The sequence below is a fragment of the Balaenoptera acutorostrata genome, chromosome 6 (genome assembly GCF_949987535.1).
Source record: "Balaenoptera acutorostrata chromosome 6, mBalAcu1.1, whole genome shotgun sequence".
Taxonomy (NCBI): Eukaryota; Metazoa; Chordata; class Mammalia; order Artiodactyla; family Balaenopteridae; genus Balaenoptera; species Balaenoptera acutorostrata.
The window spans coordinates 83,158,206-83,185,253 of record NC_080069.1 but is presented as its reverse complement, the minus strand read 5'-3'; the positions used below and the strand labels follow the sequence as shown (position 1 = coordinate 83,185,253).

The 27,048-nt window shown below is 37.8% G+C and overlaps 1 protein-coding gene across 8 annotated transcripts in view; it reads right to left on the bottom strand.

The window, feature by feature from the left end:
* CEP78 (centrosomal protein 78) overlaps positions 1-25,436 on the bottom strand; it is a 56,167-nt gene extending 30,731 nt beyond the window's left edge. For 5 of the 8 annotated variants that reach the window (XR_009008546.1, XM_057547791.1, XM_057547787.1 and 2 more), the window contains exons 1-11: positions 24,915-25,414; positions 21,627-21,799; positions 21,463-21,535; positions 20,306-20,409; positions 18,129-18,303; positions 16,003-16,116; positions 14,170-14,234; positions 13,768-13,879; positions 9,826-9,961; positions 8,594-8,639; positions 7,085-7,213 (exon numbers count right to left, since the gene is read on the bottom strand). Coding sequence is in view for 7 of the 8 variants with exons in the window: in XM_057547791.1 (XP_057403774.1) it covers positions 7,085-7,213; positions 8,594-8,639; positions 9,826-9,961; positions 13,768-13,879; positions 14,170-14,234; positions 16,003-16,116; positions 18,129-18,303; positions 20,306-20,409; positions 21,463-21,535; positions 21,627-21,799; positions 24,915-25,167 (1,380 nt within the window). In the remaining variant the exon portion in view is untranslated. Of the gene's footprint in view, positions 1-7,084; positions 7,214-8,593; positions 8,640-9,825; positions 9,962-13,767; positions 13,880-14,169; positions 14,235-16,002; positions 16,117-18,128; positions 18,304-20,305; positions 20,410-21,462; positions 21,536-21,626; positions 21,800-24,914 lie in introns of those variants that run through there. The other 3 variants (XM_057547792.1, XM_057547790.1, XM_057547793.1) reach the window with 3 other exon arrangements.
* Positions 25,437-27,048: the final 1,612 nt, after the last annotated feature.

Genomic DNA, 27,048 nt, shown 5'->3' with positions numbered 1-27,048 from the left:
TGAGGAACTCTCTTATATGCCATCATTGGGAGAGGAACTCGTATCACTTTCTGGAGAGTAGATTTTGGTACCTAACAACAATCCTACATCAGGAGTTTACCCTAAGGAAATCAAAGATGTGGGCAAAGATTTATGTACCAACATGATGTCATAAGATTGTTTATAACCAAACCCTAGCAGAAAGCTAAGAGCCTCCAAATTGGGATTGGTTTAAATAAAAGTAGCTCACTGTATGAAGGAATGTGCTATGAAGCCACTAAGAAAAGAATGACAAGAGGTCTCAACCAGAGTTAAAGAATGGGCTTCAGGAGTTCTACATTCAAAATATACCTGTGCGTTCTTCCTGGGAGATGGTGCATAAGCTTAATCAAATTCTCTAATGTAGAAGAGTATTTAGTGACATGACAAAATATTTTTGATACTTTTTTAAGACAAAAGAGCAGATTAGGTGTGTGTACATGCAGAGGTGGCTTTTATTTCCTTCAATAAGTTGTTCACTGTTTTCAAAAATTTGCTCAATGAACATATATTTTTATATTTAGAACATACTTAAAAAATTGACAGTCTAATAACTTCAAATTCTTTAATGTTTCATTACTAAAGCCAGCCAAGTTTTCAATGGGGAAAAAGGGAAAAAAATTGCAAAATTCCTCTGCTTTTAATATAATGGTTTAATAAATCTTCTAAAACTGATTTCAAAGAAATTCTAAACATATAAGCAAACAAACAAAAAAAACCTCACCACAGTCAGAGGAAAGTAGACTAAAAATTCCTGACTGGTTCTAAATAGCACATCAAAGTGCAATTACATGAAATAGTTTCTCCCTCTAGTGGAGGGAATTAGAACACAGTGTTAAATTTCTGTGAAAAAGTGTACCCTCCTCCTACAAAGTATTAATAATTCATGTCCCTTACATGGAAATATGGAACCAAAAAAGTTAGAAAGTAAAATTGCTTGATATTCTATTACTTAAATAAGACTAATGATAAGGCTTTGGAATAATTTTCCTTCCTGTCATCTGCTCTCCTTCCTCCCTCCTGTACACTGGCTAGGGTGATTTTTCTGGGACAAAGCTCCCATCATATTGGATATCAAATTTTATGTTCAACTTTTTTCCATTTAACATTGAAACCAATCATTGCTCATATAATCAGGGGATTCATAACCCTGATTTTTTTTTGTGGGCTACAAAATATTCCACTGAGTGGGTTTACTGGTTAACCATTTTACACATTTAAATTCTCTCCAACTTTTCAATATTATAAGACAAAATAACCGTTTTTATGCATGAAGGCTTTTTCCATATTGAGAATGACGATCTTGCAATAAATCCATAAAAATGAGTTTGAGATCAAAGCAAATGAACATTTTTAAGGCTCTGAGGTACCTATCTCCAAACTTCTTTCCAAAAGATTTCTAAGATTTTATACTGCCATCAGCGATGTATCACTTGGTATATAACCTCTACTATAACTGTTGGCTTACTTCCTCACTTAAAGGGCAAGTTATTTGAAGAAAGGGGTGTATTTTATTAAGTGTTTATCCCCAGCACCTGTGCCTAGCACAAAGTAGACGGTCAATAAATAATTGCTTAATAAGGAAAATCCCTGCCAATACAAGATGTATGTGTGTGAAAGATAGACTATATGTTTTTCTCTAACTGGATAGATGAAAACTTGTCATCTTCTTTAATGTGCAATTTTTTTGCTTATAATTAGTAATTAAATTCTCTTTTAGATTATATTCAGATTAAATTCAATAAAAATTCAGATTCTCTGAGGCAAATGGGCCTGGCCCTACCTATTAGCTATATAACCTTGGACAAGTTCTGTAACTCTAGGTCTCAATTTCCTCATCCATAAAATGGAGATAAGCTCCCATATCACAGAGCTCTTGTGGGGATTACATGAGTTAAAATACATATAAAATTAGAAGAGTGCTTGGTACACAGCATATGTTCAATTAATGCTAAATGAATGAACATGTGAACGCAAACAGTAGTGAAGGGCTTAAAATGAAATAGTCTCATCCCACTCGCACATCCAGCACTCAAGAAGCGACCGATTCTTCAAGCAGGTTTTTAACTGTAAAATACGATATGCGTACTGAGAAGCGCACAGAAAAAAACTGTCAATGTGACAAATAAAAAGAGAATACTTACATAACCACTACTCAAATCTGAAAGTATTGATACTTGTCAGCATCTCAGAAACCCCCCATATCCTTTTCTCATCACAAGCTCCTTCCCTCTTCCCGGTTGAACACCATCCTCATTTCTCGACAATCATTTCCTTTAACCAGCATGCATCCCTAACAAAGGAGTTTAGTTTTGTCAACATCTAACTTTATGTAGAGGATCATAGTATATGAAGTCTTTTCTATCTTATTTCTTTCACTCAACATTGGTTTAAAAAATTCATCCACATTGCTGCCTGTAGCTCTAGTTCATTCAATTTTATTGCTTGATAGTTTTCCCACTGTACGAATACACATAATTTATTTAATTTTTGACTCTTAATGGACATTTGGGGTTTTTTCAGTTTGTGCTAATGCAAATAATGCACACGAATCCTGCTGTACCGGTTATTCTGGTGCATTTATACAGGGCGGGGGTGAGGGCTGCTGGGTCACGGGGTATTTATATACCTTCAGTTGATGGAGAGTGCTAAATGCTTTCCAAAGTAGTTGTGTCGATTTATACTCCAGTATAAGCAGGGTAGAAGATTCCCATAGTACTCCAGGTCTACAATACTTGATACTACCAGACTTTATGTATTTGTCAATCTGATTGGCATGTAGTTTCACTGGTTTTGACTCACTTTTCTCTTATTACTTAATGAAGTCGTATGCTTTTCTGTGTTTACTGGCTGTTTGGATTTTCTTTTTTATGAGGTTTAAGTCAACTATTGCTATTTTTAAATTTTTTAATTATTATTTATTTATTTTTGGCTGTGTTGGGTCTTCATTGCTGCCTGCAGGCTTTCTCTAGTTGCGGCGAGCGAGGGCTACTCTTTGTTGCGGTGCGTGGGCTTCTCATTGCGGTGGCTTCTCTTGTTGTGAAGCACAGGCTCTAGGCACGCGGGTTTCAGTAGGTGTGGTTCGCAGCCTCCGTAGTTGTGGCGCACGGGCTTCGCTGCTCCGCGGCATGTGGGATCTTCCCGGACCAGGGCTCAAACCCGTGTCCCCTGCATTGGCAGGCGGATTCTTAACCACTGCGCCACCAGGGAAGTCCAACTATTGTTATTTTGAATTCTTCTCCATTTCCAAGTAATACTCTTACATGACTATTTTCTCACTAAATTTGAGGCATTATCTGTTCACTTTCTAATTTACTAAGTAAGGGTTTAGTTCCTTTACACTCTTTCCTATGTCCACACTGCTCAGTAAAGTTATGTCATCATTAGTTACTCCATTGCTCATGATCTCTTTGACTTGTAGTGATATACTTAAAAACCTACACTGTTGATCCACTATAAACGCTCTCAACGTCACGCTTTGTAAAATGAGGACATTCATACCATCTTCCCTTTTTTCTACCTCCTGTCTACCTTCCAAACCTAGCTTTTACGTTGTCAAAGTTGAAATTTATATTCTGTTCTATGTGCAGTTAAGTCTTCCGTTATTTGAGAGTCAGTACGGAGTAATGTTTAAGAGAACAGGCAGAGCGCCTAAACTCAAAGCCTCAATCCAGCCCTAAATTAGGTACAGCCTGGGCAAGTTCCTTCCCTGTCTTAGCTTCTTTTCTGAAAAGTGGGAATGATATTAGCACCAACCTCATAAGGCTATTCAGAGGATTAAATGAGTTAATATATGCAAAAACACTTAGAGCATAATATATACTAAGTACATACTAGCACACAATACATTTCAGTACATACATACCAAGTTAATACTAATACATACTAAGTATAGTTTAGGTTAGTTATTTATTATTATGTGCAAGTTGACAATAAAAGCTGCAAATCAAGATAGTATTTCCATTATTACAATTAAATTAATATTGCCCACTGCAGATGTACTGTGTCTCTGTGTATAGACTATACCTCCTTCTATACTGTTTCAGTGTCACTGCCCTTGTGTAGGGTGACCACATACCCCAAGCTGCCTTGGGCTGTTCCAGTTTATACCTGTTGTCCTGATGTTACAGCATTATAGCGCCTCCTTACACTATTAAAGTGTTCTGGTTTGGACAACAAATTAGATAGGTGGTCATTACCCCTGTGTGTCACTGAAAAGGGGGACATCTATAGTGTCAAGTCTAAGTGGATTCTTCTCTTGCTCACCAATGGTAGGTTAAAAATCAACCATAGTTTAGTCTGCTTCATGTTTATGTCAGTATAGCCTTTTCTTCTCTGGAGTTCAAGTTCCTTCTCCTCTTCCTCTCCCTCCTCCCTTCCAACAGTGCCTAATACATAGTAAGTACAATATGTCTCAAGGTGTTTCTAAGCTCTCAATCACACAATCAACAGAAGCCTCTCAAATCTAGACTAGCTGCTCTTTGCACTGAATCCCCTATTACCTTCCTTCTTGGTTTATTCCCTCATTTTGCTGGATTATTTCTATAAATAGCCTAAGGTGTAGCACAGGAGGTAAATTTTTCAAATTTCTTTATGTACAAAATATCTTATTCAGCCTCCACTTATGACTGATAGTTTGGCTAGATACAAAACCTTAGGGTGAAAATTATGTGCCTGAAAAACTTTGGAGGTATCTTTCTAATGCCTTCCAGGATCCATGGTGTTGATGACAACTATGATTAAGTCAGATTTTAACTTTTTTTTTTAGGTGACCAGTATTTTTCTCTCTGGAATGGATGTATCCTCTCAGTAGTTTATTCTATTTTATTTTTTCAGTATTTTAAAATTTCACAATGAAGGGTGTCTAGGTATGAGTCTATTTTTGTTCATCTTGCAGCTATTTTCAATCTGAGGCCTGATGTTTACTTTCAGCTGTGGGGAATTTTCTTGCTCTCTGACAGCTTCACTCCATTTTTTTTCTGGGTCTGGAGTTTCTAACAGTAACATGTTGGATCTCCTAGATGCAGCCTCTCTAACATATTTCTATCACATTTTCCATTGTGTCTTACTTTTTTATATACTGAGAAATTTTTTTAATTCCTACTGAATTTATTTCAGCAACCATATTTTCATTTCCAAGAGACCTCTTTTGCTTTCTGACCATTCTCTTTTTAATTAACACCCTAGTCTTATTTTATAGTTGCTAGCTCTTTTTAAACCTCTCTCAGGATACTAATTAGGAGTTTTTTATTAAATTATTTTGTTCCCTAAATTGTCCCTGGTCCTACCAGGATATGTTTTCACTCTTTTTCCCCCTCTCTCATGTTGTAAGCTTTACTCAACTATCAGGCAAATGACAGTTATTTTCTATTTAAGAATGAGCGCAGAAAGCTCCCTGAAGTCAACGACTGATTGGCTTCTTATGCAGGAAGAAGTGGGGAGTAACTGTAATAGGATCCCCCCCAAACACTCTTTTCTAGGGTGTAAAAACTCACACTAGCTGCCCTAGTTCTCCCCAGTTTCACTGTTTTCAAAATGAAATCATCTCTTTTCAGGAGCGTGAGGGCGGGGCTGGGAGTCCACTCCTCCAAACACAACCCTTCAATGAGCTCCCCTATTTCAGTCCACTTTTAACTAACTCCACCCTCTCTCCTTACACGTGCATCTGAGCATGGAGCTGCTTCTGCAGGTGGGGTCAGATTCCCCCTCAGCTGAAGGTGGTCCGTGTGCATATTCTAGGTGATGGTTTTCCTCTGTTCTACTGCTTCAGTTTCACACTCTTCCACTTGTCTTCCGTCTTTCAAAACTATGTTGAAATCTCTTGATTGTTGTGGGCTTATATACTTAAACACTTTGATACCATCATTTTAGTGTATTGTCAAAACAGACAAGAGCTGAAAGGGTTCTCAGTGCATTCTGACTCTGCTATTCTGTGGTCACAGTGGTTAAACTTCTTGGTCTTCCCCAGGGTCTATAACTGCTTTTAGAAATACAATCTCCTGGTCTACTCGTGAAGGAAATGAATACAACACATCTAAAATGACAAGGAACGCGGGTTAGATGCTCTAGGGTCTTGTCGTACTCTGCAACTTACTAATAAACCACTTACGTGCTACAAATTGTAGGTGCTCATTTATAAAACGAAAGGGGGTAACTCTAAATGAACTATAGATTACGCTTACTCTAACATTTCATAATTTTCTAAGTTCTTTTCTTAAAATTTCTCTATATTATCATTAATTTTAATTAAAAAAATAAAAATCTAACTTTCTCTTTTGAAAATCAAATAGTAATTTCCATAGTCCTACAATAATGGGATAATTAGTTCTGAAACCTCTCAAGTTTCATGTTCTATATGAAAAGAAAATCATATTAAATAATTTTTAAAAATTAAACATGGACTTTGTAGCACAAAGACAAGGTCCCCCCAAATGTTGTTCCCTTATTTACTAGAAATTTTCAGCTCTGCATTAAAGTTGAAATAAAATAAATGTATTATTTTTGAGGTTCAAAAATTTGTTATGAAAATCAATTTTTCTTTTATGTCCATACAAACAAAAGTATGGAATGACATTAGTTATCAGGTTTATTGGGTAATATAATGTAGCTTCTTGATATTTTTTATTTTAGGAAAGGAGAATATCAACATTAAAACTTTTTTCAACTTTACTTTTATTTAAAATGAGGTCATATTTTCCTCTTATAAAAAGAGAGTTTAACTAGAACTGCCAATTTTCTCATCTGTAAAACAAGAGCACTGAATCAGCTGACTATATTCATTCAGAACTCAATTTCTTTATCTTATGATCACTAAGGTTCTCCCTAAATCTAATATCCTAAGGTTCTAAGGAAAGAAAAATATATTACTAATGACATGTTTTGATTTTTATTTCTTAGACTTCAAATGTCCACCATTCACCTTGGTCTAAGCTTAAGGAACCATTCAAGGGGATACAATGCAGATGGGAGAGGAAAACAGAACCCTCACACAAGCTATGCAGTGTTGCAATCAGGCTTCCGTTTGAAAAATAATCTTCTCTAGAGCTTTAAAGCGATAACTTTGTACCTGCAATGCTTCTTGTTTCAAACTGATTTTCTCTGGCTCTTCCTGAATACTTTCTGAGGAATCATCGACCTCTTCGATTTCTGAGGAGGAAGGACTCTCTACTGTCACAGTCACAGGAAATTCTGATTGCTTAAAGAAAGAAGACAAGATTGTATAAGAGATAACACAAGCCAGATACCAAATATCCAAATATTAGAGGACATTTAACAAAAGTGATCTGAGGTATCATTATTTATAAATAATGCTCCTTAGTCTAAAACAGGCAATGACTAAGTAAAATTACAGTAACTTATTTTTGCTATGTTACTGTACAGACCTCTGTTGTACATGGTTAGGATTAGTAATGGGAATTGCCCATATTATTTTATTAAGTTTCTTTCGCAGAAGCCAAGTGAAGAGCCAAGGTAAACATTTTTTCTCAGATCAACTTTATACTGCAAATGAAAAATTTATTCTTCACCATCAGAAAGAAACAATCTGGAAGAAAATGTAGTTTTTCGGAGGAAAATTCATCAGTAAGGGGACTGATAAAGAATCAGAAGAATAATCAGAAAGTCAACATATCTAAGCTGTGAATAATAAACATTAGAATTTTAAAAAATAAATCACGTACACATACACAACTAAAACTGACCCATCAAAAATTTCATCTTCTCATCACCCTTAAGCCAAAACTAGTGTAATAGTAATACAATTCTCCTGTCAAGCTTCACTGCCACTGCAATGTTGTTCAATATGACATTTCCAAACATTTAAAAACTGACCTGGCCACAACCCCATAAAAGTCTACAGATCATAAAGGAGTGTGCTGGGATTATATAACTACGCAGAAGACAAGTCACTAGGACATCATTTTGACAACAAGCAGCAAACCCTGCAGCACAGGAAAATCCCAACAGGAGAACGAGGCGCATACCCCTCCCTCTGGGCATGCAAGGGCAGGACTGATACCCAAGGTGTCTTCTCTCAATCTCAGCAGTGTTGCCTTTCACAGAGCAACTATGCAGTCTCCCGAGACCACTGGGAAGGAGAATCTGATACTGACAGTATTAGCTTGCCATGAGGCCAGAAGAGAGGGAATGTGTGTGGCCTTGGTGAGAGAGCAGAGGTTTGGGATATGTTGCTTTATATTGGCTTTAAGATCAGGAATTTGTACATATAGCCCGCAAACAACATTTCTTGAAAACGTATGAACATTCTTGAGTATGACAGCTCCATGTGAGGGGTCAGAAATGGCAGTCAAGTTCGTTTCACTGGGTAACAGCTGATTTGCGGACTGGAGAACAGGCTTCCTTGTTTACAGACATAACCACAAGGCTGCCAGTTGTGTGCCAAATCCACACAACTACACAGTTGCATTGGGAGAGCGACCAGACAAGTTTTAAATAGATTTATTTCAGAGAGGGAAATGCTTCTTGTAAGGCTCTGTCAGTTTAAAAAGCAAAAAGAATGACCATCCACCTTTCCCAGTTCAACCCCCTATACATTATAAATATGATAGCTACATACCTGCAACTGATTACATACATCACGAGCTTTGATGAATGGAAAACCCCTAAAAAGATATCAACAAAATAAAGTTATATCTTGATGTAAATACATCACCAGTTAAACCCAGTTAATACAACTATTTAGTATTATGTACAGTATCCATACAGAATTGTGTATAAAAATAAGCTCAAAAGAAGGACCTGGAGGGCTCTGCTACGGAGAAAACTGAACAGAATTTAGCCGACTGGCTTGGTGATAACTCTCTGAAGTGCTGAGAGGCACATTCAGTTCCTATGTTCAGGATGGTTGAGATTTCAGTCTCACTTCTTTAACTGGTGATATTAATCATTCTCTAATTTACCACTCCATGTGACAAGGATGGACCTGAGATGAAGTGTCTCAGGAAGAAGATAGGAAACCACAGAGTTGTTAAACTCAAGTGCAAAGACTGGGGATTCAACACTATAGTTTATGCAACAGCAATTCACACTACCATTTGCAAAAAAGTAGTCGGTTGTCCAATGGGGATTATAAACATCAATTTAACATGAGCAACTGAACAGATATTTTACACAGTAACTACTTCAAGTACTATTTAAAATCAATTCTCTTTGTTTTCTTAAGCAATTGTTAATCCCCAATTTCGTAAATACTACCAAGTAAGTCACCTGAAAATCATCTAGAGCAATCTATTTCACTTAGCAAGCCTAAAGCTATAGTTCAACAATTTTATTTACAGTTCTATGACAAAAATTACTATGAACAGCTATCCCCTGGATAAGTAATCAGCTAAAGCTAGTTTGACTCACTAAAGCTGATTTACTGAGTTAATAAGCCAGTTGATTTAGAATAGGTCTAATGCATATTTCTCATCCATTCTGCATTAAACTATTTCCCATGCCTAAGATGTCTTTTTTCCCATTCGTACATATCCAAATTCCTACTTCTGTGCTGTAGGGCTTGGCTCAACTACACCTGCCTTTAGTGAAACTTTTCTCACCTGCACAATTGGAGATAATTTTAGTCTCCTCATGACTCCCACGGGTTACCTCTGTTGTGACACTTGAGAAACAACTTGAAACTCCCAATTATTTTTTTGTTTTTCTTCCTTAGAGGGCTCATTAGGCAGAAGCCATGTGTGAGTTATCTTTTTTGCTCTATAGAAAGCACCAGAGACCACCCACATAATAGAAGTTCCAAAATAAAGAATTCTGAACAACTGAAAAAGACAGGGAATGCAAACACGTTACCTGTTCCTTTTTGCACGTTCTGCAGTACGCCACGGCAGGAAACCAGACACACCAGGTGGTAGAGGTTCAGGAGCATAACATTCTTTACCAGCAGAGTGTTTCCTTCCATTACTTACAGGTTTCTTTGTGGCCAATCCTGTTTGACAAAGCATGATAAGAAGGAATCAAGATGCACCAAAGGTCTACAGAGCAACTGTCACACGTGTACACTTTGAAAGGAATCAAACAGGCACTTGACAATGATGCCAAGGCCATTAAAAAGAGGATCGTTTTGTAAAAAGGTTTTACATAAGCCAGCATTTTTAAAAAATATAAGTTCTCTACAGTAACAAGTTATTTTAACTAAAACAAAAGTACTGAGATGTGCAGAAATGCAAAAATAAATTTTTTAAAAATCCCAAAGAATGATACATTTTATGTATCATGCAGAAACACTCAAGTTTATTGACTCTTAGAACACCTTTGGCATTTCTGAATCTCCAGGATAAACACAGATACACACCCATGACTTCTGCCAAACAGAATCTTTAGAATTAGACCAAAATTTCAATTTAAGATTAATTTTTCTATGTAAAAACAATAAAAGTTATAAGGCTACAAGTTGCTGGGTGGTAGGTGAGTCAATGTTACCCTCCTGTAAGTCTGTCAACATTCACTGCTCATTTGATTTCATATAGAAAACACACAAAAAAACAAATGAAACCCACTGGATAAAAGAGTGAAATGTGGAGACTTATCCTATATTTCAGTAGTAAAGAGTCAAGTATCTTTATATGAAATATTTGGTAGCAAAAACTAGACCTACGTGTTAATATTTTATTTAGAACAAGCCATATATTAAAATTCACACTTAAATATTTAATTTGAATTTACTGAAAACAAACATCGTAGGTTAAAATGGTTATATTTATCCTTCAAATCTACTATATTTTATGTTATTTTATTTATTTATTTTAATAGATCTTCATTGGAGTATAACTGCTTCACAATTCTGCGTTAGTTTCTGTTGCACAACAAAGCAAATCAACCATATGCATACACATGTCCCCATATCCCCTCCCTCTTGAGCCTCCCTCCCAACCTCCCTATCCCACCCCTCTAGGTCATCGCAAAGCACCGAGCCGATCTCCCTGTGCTATGCTGCTGCTTTCTACTATATTTTAGCAGCATTAGGATGGAGTGTAACATAGAGTGCATGTGGTAATACAGGACAAATATTTCAGAGTGTAGCTTATTGATAATCACCACATGATCCTGTGTGACTTATATGCCTCTAAAAAATATATAGGAGCTCAGTTCATTTTGTGCTATTCTATTTTGTTTAACTTAATTACCCTCAAAAAAAAAAGTTTATATGCATGTGGTTTGTATGTGTATACCCTTCCTTTACTTTCAGAAACTAATGCAAATATACTTGTAATAAAATTTTTTTAAATTACACTTTTCTTGTTAGGAGATTAAAAAAATTTCTAATAAAAGTTCCCATCTTTTTTTAGGTATACATAATTACAATATAAATGTGACACAATTCACACCATTATTTCACCCCTATACTCACCTGGATCTAACTATATACCCAGTCACTGATTTGGCTTACCTCTATGTCTCCAAATAACTGAGGCAAATACAAAAAAAAAGCCCAAGAAATAAAATTACTCTTAAAATAGCTCAATGAGCTTGTATACTTCAGTTACATTTCCACTTTGTTTAATCATGCTAAATAAAAAAAAATTTTTAATTGTTTTATTCTCATTCCATGATGCCCTATTATATACCACCAGGTACTAATATTATAGAATTCCTAATATGTTTTACATATACATGTTTTATTTATATATATTTCTATTTCTAATATTATAGCAAAAGTCAACTTAGCTGTTTTAAGAATGCTTTACATATGATATAAAGTTTTAATAATAATATGTAATTAGTGTGATATCACAAATCTTTTTTTTTTTTTTAATTTTTTATTATTTGTTTATTTATTTATGGCTGTGTTGGGTCTTCGTTTCTGTGCGAGGGCTTCCTCTAGTTGCGGCAAGCGGGGACCACTCTTCATCGCGGTGCGCGGGCCTCTCACTATCGCGGCCTCTATTGTTGCGGAGCACAGGCTCCAGACGCGCAGGCTCAGTAATTGTGGCTCACGGGCCCAGTTGCTCCGCAGCATGTGGGATCTTCCCAGACCAGGGCTCGAACCCGTGTCCCCTGCATTGGCAGGCAGACTCTCAACCACTGCGCCACCAGGGAAGCCCACAAATCTTCTTTGTATGTACTATTTGATTATTAAAATATCACTGTCTTGAAATAACAACTGGCAGACAAATCATAAGCTTTTTTTTTGAGTTAATAAACACTCTTAACAACTTCTATTTAATACACTACTGTCCAAGCAAGTTGATTAATGGAGAATCAAAAAACATACATCTTTAAGCAGAAAAAAAAAAAGCTGTATTTATGAAGATGTTTACAATAGTTTATTTTAGGTTATTTCCAATTTTTCACCAATTAAAAAAATTGACCAATGAAAACTTGTGAATACAATGTTAAAAAGTGTAACTATGAATCATAAAATTTAAATTTAATGTGAAAAGATAAGAATGGCAAATTATATTTAAGCTATGTGGAATTATGTTTATAGACAACAGGAAGAGAAAATAAAAATGTAAATATTGCTTGATAGGATAATGAGATTAGAGGTGGTCTTTTAAATTTTTCATTCTTATGCTAATACAATACCTTTATAAAACCTAAAAATCTTCAAACAACACGTTTTTTTAAAATTGTGGTAAAATATACAAAACAGAAAATTTATCATTTTAACCATTTTAAAGTGGACAGTTCAGTGATATTAAGTCAACAAATTTTTAAAACTTTCGGATGGCACCTAAATAAAAGATGTGTTGTTGTCCATTGGTGATTTTAATGTATCTGGTATATAACTAAAGTCACCACAAAACTTTTCCTGGGAAATTGGCAGATCATAAACATAAAAATTTATTTTGCTTTATATTAAACCTTATTGTTTTACTGTTTCAAAATTCAAATTTACTCACAAGAAAGAGTCAGTTTCATATTAGATTTGGTTTAACAAATGTTACTCCTGCTATTCATTCTTATCAACAACAAAAAAAGACTATTTGTGACTAAAGATAATATGTTCCAGAAAATAAAAAGTTAAGGTCTCTTAGAAACAATACAAACGTTATCAGTAGAAGTGAATTATACCACATTTATATATTCAGGAGAATGTGAAACTTATACCACTGATTGTTAAAGGGTTTTAAAAGCTTTTTATTACGTTTGGTAACAAAATTATAGGCTTAGTTGTAAAATCCTGGGTTAACTATCATTTGGAAAATTAAATACACATTACAGTAAACATCTAGAAAATGTTTTTCTAAAATGTTCCATGTAGGTCAATAAACTTGTCTGTAGAAGTCTTTTGTAAGGATAATACGTATTTCAAGTTTTTGTTATCATTGAGAGAAACAAGATATTACCTGAATCAAAAACTTAGGTAAGAATGTCTAAGAAAGAAGAAGGGAACAATGGGAAGGTTGGAACTGGGAAGAAATTTTGTCTCTTATAGCACAAAAGGTAAGTCTTCATTAAAAAAAAAAATCATCCCTCAAAAGCACCACTACTAAAATTATCATCAAAGCGCACCCCAAATTTCAATTGCAAAGTATTAGAAGTAATCATCAACCAGGAAATATTTTCAAAATAATGAACTTTTTATGAAATCCAAACCATAATGTTGGTTAATATTAACATCTCTTTAAATTCATTTATTATATCTATATTCTATAAATTCTCATAAGTATCAAAATAATTATAGTCCTCCTAATATGCATGTGATTAATATTGGCTGTTTTAATTTTAGCACACTGGAAAACATAAGGGGTATAAGTTCTAGTAGCATTAAAAACAAGAAACAGTTACCAATTCTAATAGTAGCTTTTCCTTTTCGACCACTTCCCAAAATTATAGTTCTCTTTTTCTGCCTAGCAGCTTTGGATGGTTCCTTCACAGATGGAGAAGTTATCCACTGGTACTGAGAAAGAAAGAATAAATATGCCATTTAAGTTCCAGGTAATTTATGAGGGTTTGATCTTAACTGGAAATTAAGATATTTTAAGTTAATAAAAGGTTTTCAATCTGCATTTCTCAGAACCTAAATTAAAGAATCACACAACATTTTCAAACACAGAAAAGCCATTTGATTTGACTAAAAACTTAGTTTTAAGATGGCAGAAAGTACCTTGATAATTTTCTTTTAAGGAAGAAAGAAAAACCAACCATTAAAGAGAAATTCTTCCAAGAGAACTAAAACACATTATATACCTCTGACTTGGCACTCCTTCCATTCTGGAGAACTTTTTTGATAACCGCTTTCATCACAGAATGATCTAAAGTAAAATAAATTGAAATTAGAATAATTATTTCCCAATGAGTGACTATTTCCATTTAAAACCAAAAGCCAACTAATTATTGCTTTTCCCATAAAATTAAATATGAAATCTACATTACGTAATTATACACTTATTTCCCCCTTTGTGTATTCTAATTTCTTGCTCAAAAACCTAAGATGCCATTTTGCAGACTGCCCCCAATGGCTACTATTTTGGCAGCAGCAAAGGTCAACTTTAAACATTTTGCATCTAAAGTGGCTTTGGATACCTTTGGATAGAAAGTACAGTCTGAGCACTGTCCAGACACTTAGATACCTAAAGCGCATCTAAGATAACAAACCAAAGTCCTGATATTCCCTCAAAAGCTGCTCCTCCCATCAGCCCCCTTCTTCTAAGTGATACCACCCAGTTGCACACATAATCATCAATGACTTGTCTCCTTGTTACTATTTCCTTCATACCCCACACCTAATCTATCTGCAAGACTTGTTAGCTACACCCTCAAAACACAACCTGAATTCAACCACTTTTCACTTGCTCCAAACTTCCAACCTAAGCTAAGCCATAAACATCTCTTATTTGGACCACTGTGATAGACTCCTAACTGGTCTCCCTGTTTCTCTTCTTTATCCCCCCAAGTCTATTCTCTATACCAGGTCATCTTATTGAGATACTATTTGGATCATGCCTTTTTCCAGTTCAAAACCCTCTACTCATTTAGAATAATCCACATCTTTACTCTGGCCTTCAAGACTTTACAAGAGCAGACCCCTGGCAGAGCAGACCTCCTTGACCTCATGTCATACCACACTCTTCTTCACTCAGTACTCTGGCCATGTTGGCCTCCTTGCTTCTCCTTAAATACTCCACCCACCTACATGCCTGCATACGCATTGCCTCCTTGTCCTGGAATGTGCTTACCCCAGATCTTCCATGGCTTGATCCTCTCTTCATTCAGGTCTCCATTCAAATGCCACTTCTCCAGTGAAGCTGTCCCCTAACAAACCTATCCAATGGAGTCCTACCTGCCCTCCCTCACTCTCCTTACATTAAGATATTTTTGCACTTCCTTCTATCTAAAATTATATTACTTATCTGTTTACTCATTTCTACCTGAACTCCTTCACTAGAATGTAAGCTAGAATGTAAGCTCCATGAGGGCAAGGCTTTTGTCTGTCAGGTTCACTGCTTTATCCCTAGTGCCTAAACCCGTATCTGGCACACAGAAGGTATTAAAAACATTATTTGTTAAACTGACAAATGAATAAAGTACTCCTTGCAAGAATTCAGAGGTTGCACAAGAAGGAAATAATGCTCTTGGTGGAAGCAGGCTTAGTATCTAGGTTCACCTCTATTCAGAGTAGAGATAAGAACAATTTACAAGTATAACTCACTTTAATTAGTAAATTATCTGCTAAAAATATAAGGGAAGTGCAACATTAGAAAAGTACAGTTGACGCTTGAACAACATGGGTTTCAACCTCGCGGGTCCATTGACACATGGATATTTTTCAATAAATATGTACTATCATCCTACACGAGCCAAGGTTGGTTGAATCCGCAGATGCGGAACCACTGGCTATAAACTTATACCAAGATTTTCAACTGCGTGGGGGTTGGCACCCCTAACCCCACGTTGTTCAAGGGTCAACTGTATACGATGAGGAAAGTTCAACACATTAAGTTTTAAAAATTGTTAATACGTGAACAAATTCTTTTTGTTTTGCTATGTGTTAATCAATTAAAAAAAAAAGTGACCACATACCAACAAGTGGATTTTTTCTTATATCCAGAACGACCAGAGTTCTGTTGGTTTCAAGGGCCTTTAGTAAAGCCTTTGCTCCTTCACTGGTGAGGCCACACTGCTGCAGGTCAAGTGCTTTGGATGAAAGACAAAAGGTCACTTGCTAACTCTATACAGATTTAACATATAGACAACTCTCATTTTCTCACGTGTGGAAGAGTCCTGCACAAGACCAGTCATGGCAGGTTTGTAATTTTGGGTATGGAAAAAAACAGAAACGTATACACACACACATAATGCATAATCCAATTTAAAAACCTCTTCTTGGATGTGCAATGATAACCCTGCCTTTAGTACCAATAAATCATCCAACATATTTTACAATTAAAGAATTGAAGAATAACTGTATATAACCTATGAGCAAAAAACATCACAAAATGAATCTCAGTTCATAATTAGCAAGGGAGGCAGTGGCAGTGTAAACCTCACAAGCAAAAACTGGTGGAGCTCAGAAATGCACTGCATTCTTTTGATCATGATCTTGAGCTCCAAATCACACTTGAAACTAGTTAAAAGGGGAAAACAAAATAGAAGAAATGTAACAACTTTTTTGTTGTTCTGTTAGTTTTAGAACAAAAAGACAAGTCTAAGAGGATACAAATAATAACAAATTCAAAGAATGTGTGAATAGAGAATATATACTAAAAACCCATCATGAAAGTATCATGGTCAAGAACTCTCTCAGTAAAAAGTCAGACAAAACCCAGAACAAATGATCATGAATTCCAGTAGTTCTGGGGCTGAACAACCTACTCATTTAAACCAAAGGGATCATCACAAAAGCACAGGTATTAAAAAATATTACATGAAAGGAAACTATCATGAGTCTTTTTTTTAAGTGCTGTGTGTACCATCGCATTAGTGACTGAAGTCTTTCAACACCCCGTGACACACAGAAATAGCAAGTCAGACATATGGATCTGACAGGATATGATACAACCCTTACAAACTCTCACTACAGAAGAATGGACACAGGGTATAATTAAGCAACTAGCCAAATTAATACAAACAGCCAGTAAACCTCACTTGTAAATCAAATGAATACAAAATAAACAAAATGTGGTTATTCTCCTATCAGATTAAGCCAAGATTCTGTAATAAAAGTCTTTAAATGTATATACCCTTTTGATCCAACAACTCCTTTTCTAAGAATTTAACCAAAAGAAATAGTCAGAGATATAGGTAAGGATATATATCAGAGTACTATTTGTAACTGAAAAACTGGACATAGCTTATATACAAGAATGGATAAGCTATGTGTACTGTGGCATATTCATACAATGAAACACTGAACAGTCACAAAAAATGATGCAGTAGATGCAAATTTACTGACTTGCTAAAATGCTCATACTAAATTAACTGAAAAAAGTTATAAAATTTGGAGTAATCCTACTTGCATAAAAAATGGAGAGGTACTCATTTTTGTAGTTTTACAGTTTTTTAAAAGTGCTACAAGCCAGTGTTTGTGAGAGGCAGGCTTCCCATCCACTGTTGGGGTGGACTACAAATTGGCATAGCATTTCTGGATGGTAATTTGGCAATGTGTATCAACAGTCTTAAAAATATGTCACACTTAGTCATTCCACTTCTAGTAACTTATTCTACAGAAGTAATCCCGATGGACACAGAGATGTATATACAACGTATTCACATTGTTTCTGACAGGGAAAAGCAAACTAAATCTAATTGCAAAGAATTGATTAAACTATGGGACATCAATACAATGGAATACTACATGATACATCATTAAGTGAAAAAAGCAGGAATATGAAATAGCAAGTATACTACAATTCTATTTTTGTAATCCCTAAGTGTACAAATATATTTATAGAAAAAAAAAAAGACTGAAAGTATATACACCAAAATGAACAGTGATTACGTTTGGGTATTCAGATTATAGGTAATTGTTCTCTTGTTACTCTGTATTTTCTATAAAGAATATATGCAACTCTTAGAGAAAGTTTAAAAGCAAAATAAAAGCTATCAGAAAAATGAGGCTTTAAAAAACAATCCTATCACAACGTATCATGCCAGAAGCTAAGCATATATAATATTAAAAATTCAGTATTTTCAATTTTAGAATTTACCTCTAAGCCACAAATCCTCACTAAGAGATTCTGCCAAAGCACTTGCACCCAGGTCACCAATGAGCGTGTTGCCGTTCAGAGTGATGCGCCTCAAGCCAGCCATACAGTCAAGATCAGGTCTCCGGTAACGAAGACTCTCAGCCCAGGTTTCTTCATGCCTTCTGATAGTCTGATACTTCAAAGATTTAATGGGATGAAATTACGATGCTTGAAGAAGGAAACACGGTGTGCCTACTGAGTATGGCTTACTATGTCAGAGACTTACACACACACACATCAAGCATATATGTCAGGAGAATCAACCTGAGAAATTAAACAGTCCGTTCTGGTTTACGAGTCCAGTGACCCAGATTCTAGTCAGTCAGTGATTAGATTCCAGCCACTGGATGACCTGTTCTTGAACAGTTATGTAAAGTTGGACAACTCAATTACAGTCCATGAATTATTTTCCTTATCTTCTAAGTCAGGGAATTGGCTCTAAATTCTATCATTGCTGAGGCTCTAAATTTCATCATTCCGTCCTCCTATGGTCTCCAAACACCTGACTGGGCAACCCGTAAGAAAACTTTTTAATATGCATCTTATTTAGTAACAAATTATATACACGAAGTTCTATACATATAATTTATGTACATTATAAACTACACAGATATTTTTTAAATGATACAAAGGTAAACAGGTTCTAATATTTTCTTTTCCTAACTCCTAAGGCATTATTTTTATTTATTTTTTAACAAATATTTATTTATTTATTTATTTGGCTGTGCCGGGTCTTTAGTTGCAGCATGCCAGATCTTTCAGTTGAGGCATGTGGGCTCTTAGTTACAGCATGCATGTGAGATCTAGTTCCTTGAGCAGGGATCGAACCCAGGCCCCCTGCATTGGGAGCACAGAGTCTTAACTGCTGGACTGCCAGGGAAGTCCCAGGCATTATTTTAAAAACTATATTTACAAAATGGATCTCACATGCTCCCTAGGATATGCACACCAACTTCAGAGGCCTGGACTATGCACAGCCAGTTGGATGCACCTTGGGAAAATAGTGGTTTGATATTTAACCACAAGTATTGTCTTAAAGACATTCAGTTCTTTATATTCATAAAATAAATTTTGGTAACAGGAAACACTGACTTGAAATGAAAAAAGTCTTATTACATTCTTGAAAAAATAAGACTCAAAGTGCCTCTGACACTCTAAAAGGAAAATCATTAGTGTCATTTTTCTATTAACAATAACTTATAAAAGCTACAAGCAGAAATAACAGCAATCACTTACACAGTGCTTATTATGTGCCAGGCACTATTTATACAAATTAGTTCATTTAAACCTCATAATGAGGCATAGAGGTTAACTGATTTGCCCATGGTCACTAGCTATGAAATGGGAGAAAGGGAATTTGAACCTAGGCCATTTGGCTTCGGCACCCAAGTTCTTGACTGTTTTCTACCCCAGGGGTCAATGGACTTGCCCTGTATAGGCTCAAAGAATTTTTCAATTTTTAAAATCTAAATTTAAAAATTTCCAGCTTTGTGGGCTATACAGTTTCTGTTGCAACTACTCAACCCCACTGGTGTAGGGTGAAAGTAGCCACAGCTACCATGTAAACAGTGGGTGCGACTATGTTCCAAAAAAACTCTCTTTACCAGGCGACGGGCTGGATCTGGCCCACCAGCCATAGTTTACCTATCCCTGATCTGCACCATCAAACTATTAAAAAGGCTTCATGTCAAATTATTAAATAACTTTAAGCCTAAATACAGTAATTATAACCACTGTAAAGTTGTTAAGGCATTATTTTAAAAACTGTATTTACAAATTGCTGATGTAGTGATTTTTATTAGTTTATAAACTACATCAGCTAATAAACACTGGATTCATTTAAGTCTTGAAGACTATAAAGGCATAGTTTCTTCACAGTATCACAATAAATGTTTTCAGTAACTAAAAATACATGAAAGTATTATTATGTATTATATATTAAATCTCTGATTTCTAAAATTAAGTGGACTATCTTTACTAAATGGTAGAATCCCGAACTGAAAACTGGTCATATTCTTTCAACAAAACTAAAGCTGCACTCACATGTATCAAAAGACAAAAATTAACTGCCATCTGTATCAATATATTAATGTGCTTCAATCACATATGTTTTCATGAAAGTTTAAACATAAAATCACCTTTAAGATCTTGGCCATGTGATCTGCTCCCTGCCATGTCAGATTACACCCCGTGAAGTTTACTGTCTTAAGAGTGATAGAGTTCTTTATACCTTGACAAATAACTAAAAGGAAAAAAAAAACCACACACACAATAAGAGCCTATACATTTGTCAATCTTGACTTATTTGCTTTTCTTGAGTCAATTGGAGGTTTATAGCCACATTCTTGAAATCATTAACTACAAGCTTCCCAAACAGGTAATTGACAAACAGATGCATTCGAAAACTTGTCAGTAACAGTGTTATTCCAGTTTACAGCAACAGTTTAATTCTATTTAGATACTAAAACTGAATACACTGAATACTGCAAACTTTATTCCCAACCACTAAAGTACTACATACCTTTTGAGACATAGGAAAAAAAAGAAAAACCTAAAAAGCATAAGACTCTTCCTATTTTCATTTCCAGTGATACATCCCAATCTTGATTATCAATCAATGATTTAAATGTCAACTATAAACCCAGTATTTTATTAGGTGCTATGCAATATACTAGAGCAATAGAAGATAGAGGATCTCAAACCCTCTGTTCCCTCAAATTGAAAGGCAGGCTTCCTGACCCCTCCAGACCACTACTGGACACAGGGAACACACACTAATGTTTCAGGACCCCAACCAACAGTCACCTGCTTTGTGATTACTTCCATGATACAGCCCCGCCAACACCACTGAGTTTACTGCTCCTACGGGACGTTACATATATTTCCTATTTTAACACATACCACAGTGCATTATAATTATGATTGCAGACAGATGTTTTAACAATTTAAAGATAATGATGACTTTTTTGCTCTTTACATCTTGCTATTTCCCTTCCCATAATATTTCTTGAAGAGAAACCATAAAAATATAAACAAACACAAAAAACAGAAAATATACAAAATGTGTGGTTTGTGGCTTAACACAAACTTAAGCAAAATTAGTTCTGAGAGTATCCAGCATGACAAACTTCCACGGTACAAATGAGAATGGACCAAGGTTTGAGCAGGTATAGGAGACAATCCAGGCATGAACAACACCAAGAAAAGGTAGACAGGAAAAGGTAGACAGACATGGTGTGTAGGAAATTACAAGACCAGTCTGATGGGAAGAGACTTAAACAAGACTGAAACTCACTTTCTAAACCTCCATCTCCAATTGGACAATTCGCAAGACACAGGTGCACCAAAGTGGCCGATTTATTCAATCCCTTTAATGGGGAGAAAAAGTTTAAAATTTTATTGGTTTAGTATGCCCCAAAAGCAACTATCAAATGTTGGCAGGACACAATGAAGGCTTACCTTTGTTAACATAGTTAAGTCTCTCTCTCTCAGAACTAGCCCATTTAGCTCCAGGTTCCTTAGCACACCCGACGCACTTACACAGCATTTAAGAGCTTTACACAACTGGAAGGTCACATCTTTATTTCTTATCGCAGGAACACGACTTCTGTAAACTTTATTTCTGTCAGAACCTAAAGCAAAATTATTGTAAAATGAGTGATTTAAACCATACATTTTATCATCATTAAAAAGCATCCAAAAAGAAAAAAAAAGCATCTGCTCTGTGCTAAGGATTAGAAACGACTCCTGCCCTTAAAGCCTTCATTAAGGAGGGACATGTGTAAACTCAAAATTTCAATCACATGAGATAAAGAAACATAACCTTTATGCACAGAGATTCTTTTGGAGGCAAAAAGTTATATCTAAGTGATGGCTTCATGATAACCCTGAAGTAGAATCTAGAAAGATGAGACTATGCAGAGTTGCAGTAGGAGGTGCATTAACTGCACAGGGAGAACCTGTGCAAAGACACTCAAGCCTGACACCTGCTGGGCACTGTAAATACTGCAGGTGGGGATGACTAAAGGCCAGGGGGCCAAGTGTGAGAAGAGACAGAAATGAAAATAGAGTTGTTGGCCGTAGCAAGCCTGGGAGAGAGCATGGCTTGCATCCCACAAGTGATGAGGCCTGGGGCTACCACTGGCTGAGTAAGGGTGCCTCCGCTGATTAGAAAAAGGCGCCCCGCTGCTGAAAGACCGATTAGATAAAGGGAGTGATCACAGAAAGCTCCTCTTCCTCAGGGCCAAATAGCCCCATGAGGCTTGGCCGAGCACAGTTCAGACTACACACCTCTGTGCAGAGCACACGCTGGGCGGCTAGTATGCACTAACTCTGTGTGCGCAAGCCATTAGCAGCGTTATTTTAAGCGTATCTTTTTATGTTAGAAGATCACTCAACCCGAGTAGGCAGATGAACTTAGAGGAACTGAGCCCAGGGGCCGCGAAACCACCTAGAAGCTTCTGCCATAGTCCGGGCAAAATGTAATATGGATGAAGAAGCAAATTTAGGGGGCCAAAATCTACAAGCTAGACCCCCTGGATGCAAGACATAAAGAAAGTTCAGTGAAGGGACTCTGAAGAGAATGGGCTCTGCAATAAATTTTCCTTACATTCAATGTAAAATATTAGGCAAAATTAAGTACACTGTCCTTTAAGGTCCCTTCCAGCTATAATTTCTTTTGATTTCTAACTTATTACTCTGGTTAAGTAAAGTCCCTTCAGAAGTACAGAACAGTTCTTACACCTGAATGGGATGCAAAGAATAATCTGACTTCTCTTCACCAGGGGATGAGTTGAAATGTCCTTGCAGAAGAGATAACACATGGTGTGAACCCCAGACCCTAGAAAAGGGCCAGGCAAATGACAAGTATTCATGTTTTTGAAAACAAATGAACAATCATTTCCTCTCCTAAATCTTCACACCCTTCCTCTACTGGCTACTTTCTCTCAGCTTATAAACATCCTCAAATATACCCACTTAAAAAACTCTCAGACCTATGATTCTTTGAATCTTCTTGTGGGTAACCTAAGTCTCTTCCATGCCTTCAAACACCTGTCCTCCCCAAAAAGCCCAGATCTGTACCTTGGGCCCAGACCCGTCTACCAGGCCCCTCTAAAGCACTGAAGATGAAGTAAGATCCTCTCCCCACCCCCAATCCCTTCCTACTGTGCTCTGTATCTCACAAAAAGATGCAGCTGTAAATTGTCACCCACGCTTGCTGCCCTCACTTTTCTAACTGGTCACCAGGCCCCACCCATTCTCTCTCGGATCTCCAAAATCCAGTCCAACCTTTTATAACTTAAGTGGGACCCTTAGATTACAATTCACCCTGCACCCAATCAACTGCCTTCCACACGGAGGTCCGAGTGAGCCTCTAAACCGGAATTCCATCTCACTGTTCTTCAGTGTTTCCCACAGCCTTCAGGATAAACATCCAAACTTCTGACAGGACAAACAAGGCTCCTTTCTGTTGGGCCCCACTAGGTTTCCAGTATCAAATCTCATTTCTTTCCAAACCCTGAGTTCCAGTCCTGTACCTTAGTTTTGCCATATTTTCTTATATTTCTCAAACTTTGACACACACTGCTCCCTCCTGCTACCCCAGGAGCTTCTACATATCCTCAGAAAGGATGGCACCTCCTCCAAGAAGCCTACCCTGAACTTTCCCTTCCAAGATTCTGTGTTCTGCAAAGCAGAAAGGGGGGCGGGGAGGGATAAATTAGGATTTTGGGATTAACATATACACACGACTATATATAAAATAGATAATCAACAAGGACCTACTGCATAGCGCAGGGAACTCTACTCCATGTCCTGTAACAAACTGTACGGGAAAAGAATTTGAAAAAGAATGGATATGTGTATAACTGGATCACTTTGCTGTACACCTGGAACTAACACAATATTATAAATCAACTATACTGCAATAAAAAAAAAATTAAATTAAAAAAAAAATTCTGTGCTCTGTAGCACCTGAACTCACTTCTTCCAGAGCACTGACTACTGTGCTTGTGTTTACCTGCCGCCCAGTAGAAGGGGAGATTACCTAGGGAAGAAGCATCGTCTCCAGCAGCCCTTGGTTCTGACAACTCATTCAAGTGCCAGGATACTTTCCACACATAACCTGCTTAATTAATTCTAAGAATCCACAGAAAGAGTGGTTTTTAATGTCATTTTACAAGTGTGGGGATTGTAGTTCAAAAGTAACCTGCCCAGGCCACAGAGAGCATAAGCCCTAGAATTCCAGCCCTAAGCTGCCTTCACACCTGTGCTCTTCCCACTATATGATACAACTATTTAAAAAAAAATTTTTTTTTCCCTGAGCCCCGTTTTAACGGAAAGGAAATGAAGCTGGGATATATCAATTTCCTAATCGCTTTGGTCTGTACCGACAAAGTCATTCAACAGACCAGGTAACATCTGTGGAACAATTAACGATGCTCTAAACTGTGCTAAGTGTTCTACATTGTAGAGTCTACAAGCATTAACGGAGTGCCTCCTTGTAATCGCCACAGAGAGTGGGTCCTGTGAAGCCCATGCTACAGATGAGAACACTGAGACCTAGAAGCCTTAAGGCACTCGGCCGGGGTCACCGAGCCGGCAGGAGTCCTAGGCCGCACGCCCCGTCTAGTGCACGCACACCCGGCCACTGGGCACCGGTTCTCGTGCCCACCCTCCACCTTGCACCATCTAAAACCCCGCTTCGCAGCGCCCACACGAGAGCCCCTGGAAGCGGGAACTACAAACCTGTCTCGCCAAGCCATGGCTGGAAGAAGCTCTTGATACAGATCAGGGGCAGATCTTTATTAATCTTGAGGGTGCTCAGGAGCGGCGCCCAGTCCACCCCGCGGAGGCGGTCGGCGTTGAAGTCCAGCACGCCCTCCCGCAGGGAAGCGCGCACGGCGGGCAGAGGCACCGAGTCCTGCAGCGCGCACAGGTACTCATAGTGCGAGGCGAAGTCGGCCGCGCTGTCGCGGCGCAGCTTCACCGAGTGAATCATGGCCCCACCGCGGCCTCGGGGGACGCTGCCTGAGGATACGATGCCCACACCCGCCTGGGGACCCCGGCTCGCCTCCCGGCCCCTTCGGCGCCCACCGCCCGGCGGCTGCGGCCACACAGCGTGCGCAGGACCTGCGTACCAGTCAGAAGAGGGAGGGCCACGGGCCCCAGCTAGGCCAGTCTCTCAATGCCGCGCTCCCGCGCCGCCTCCCGCGCCGCAACGCCGGCCGTTGGCGCCAGCCTCATCGCCCTCCGCGCCGCGGGGCTGCGATTCAAGCCGGTTGGCGGCCCCGTGGGGGCGGGGCTCGTGACGTCAGTGCGCTCGCCGTGCGTCCGCACGCAGTCCCGCCTCCCATGGAGACCCGGCCTGAGGAGCGGAGGCGGGAGCTTCGAGAGTAGGGCGGTGCGAAAAGTAGATGGTTTGGAGAATTGGGGGTTTCCAAAAAGCGTTTGCTGACTGATCCAAATAAAAGTGAGATATGAGTGTATCAATGCATTTTAAAAGTAGTTAAACTCCCGATAAGTGCCTGTGCTCGCCCTGCCCAGGAGAGAGCGTGCACTCCGTGAGGGACACTTGAAAGGCTGAGTGAACGTCTGCCTGTGGTCCGTTACCTCTTTCATGGGTGTTCTTAATTTCTGTAGTTTCTGCTGACTTGACAAGGTGGTTGGCAAATGGTGACGTGTTCCATGCATTCAGGACATGATCGTGGTTACTAATAATCACTTTGTTTTGTACTGATAATGATGGCTAACTCTGGTAACTAGTACTTTCTCCTAGGCATTATTTTAAGCACTGTTTCAGTATGAAATCATTCAGTTTTCCTAACAACTCCACAGAGAATTTACTACTGAATATCCACTTTACAAAAGAGAAACTGAGGCGTAGGAAGTGAAGTAATTAAGTAAGAGGAAGAACTCAGAAAATTGGTGTTAATAAATTAACCCTGCAAGGAGGCCGTTAGCCTGCGGTGGCTCTAGTGATGCGGCCGCCTACGTAAACCAACCAAAATCTAAGCCTGTCAGCGCCTCAGGGTGACGAACACCGCTGAGGACAACCAGTCACAAACCACCAACTAGGCTATAAAGCTATAGCAAGTCAGTCATTTCCTTGCTTTGCTTCTGCCCTTTTAAAATAAAAATCTCTGCAGCTCCTGTGGCTGGAGTGCTCCTCACCACTTCCGCTTTGTGGTGCCTGAATTGAATCTATTTTTGCTCAAATAAAGTCTTAAAATTTTAAATATGCCTCAGTTTGTCTTTTAACATTGGCCGTAGAAGTTGGATTTGTATCCATTTTCTAGAACAGTGGTCGTCCTCTGGTCAGGCCTTAGGCGTTATGTGTACAACGTTCCTTTTCTACCACCACCAGCTCTCGCGCATCAGATCCCCTAGATGTGGTCAGCAATGGCTTTTACATGCAGCGTGCTCACATTATAACATCGCAGACACTCCTCCATCCACCAGCCAGCTTGTGAAGTAAACCATTACCATTCCTGTTGAAGAGCCTGGTGTGACCACTTTCCCAAACACAGCCACTCCCCAGCTGACCCTGGGTAACCACTGTTCTGAACTTGGCCTCCATCACTGCCATGGATGTCTTTAGATTTATGCTACATTTTTAGGTATTCTTAAACAGCATATAGTATTCTACTATGTTTTCTCTTGTTACTTGCTTTATTCAGTGTTCTCTTTGCTAGGTTCATCCATGCTGACACATAAAGATCTGTCTAGTTCATGTACTTTCCTCGCTATGTAAGATTCCCATGTAGGGAAATACAGTAATTTATATGTGTATTTTCCTGTTGATGGACATTTAAGTTGTTTCCAATTTTCAGTATGATTTCTTTTTTAAAAAATTTTATACAATCTTTAAAGGTTACATTAC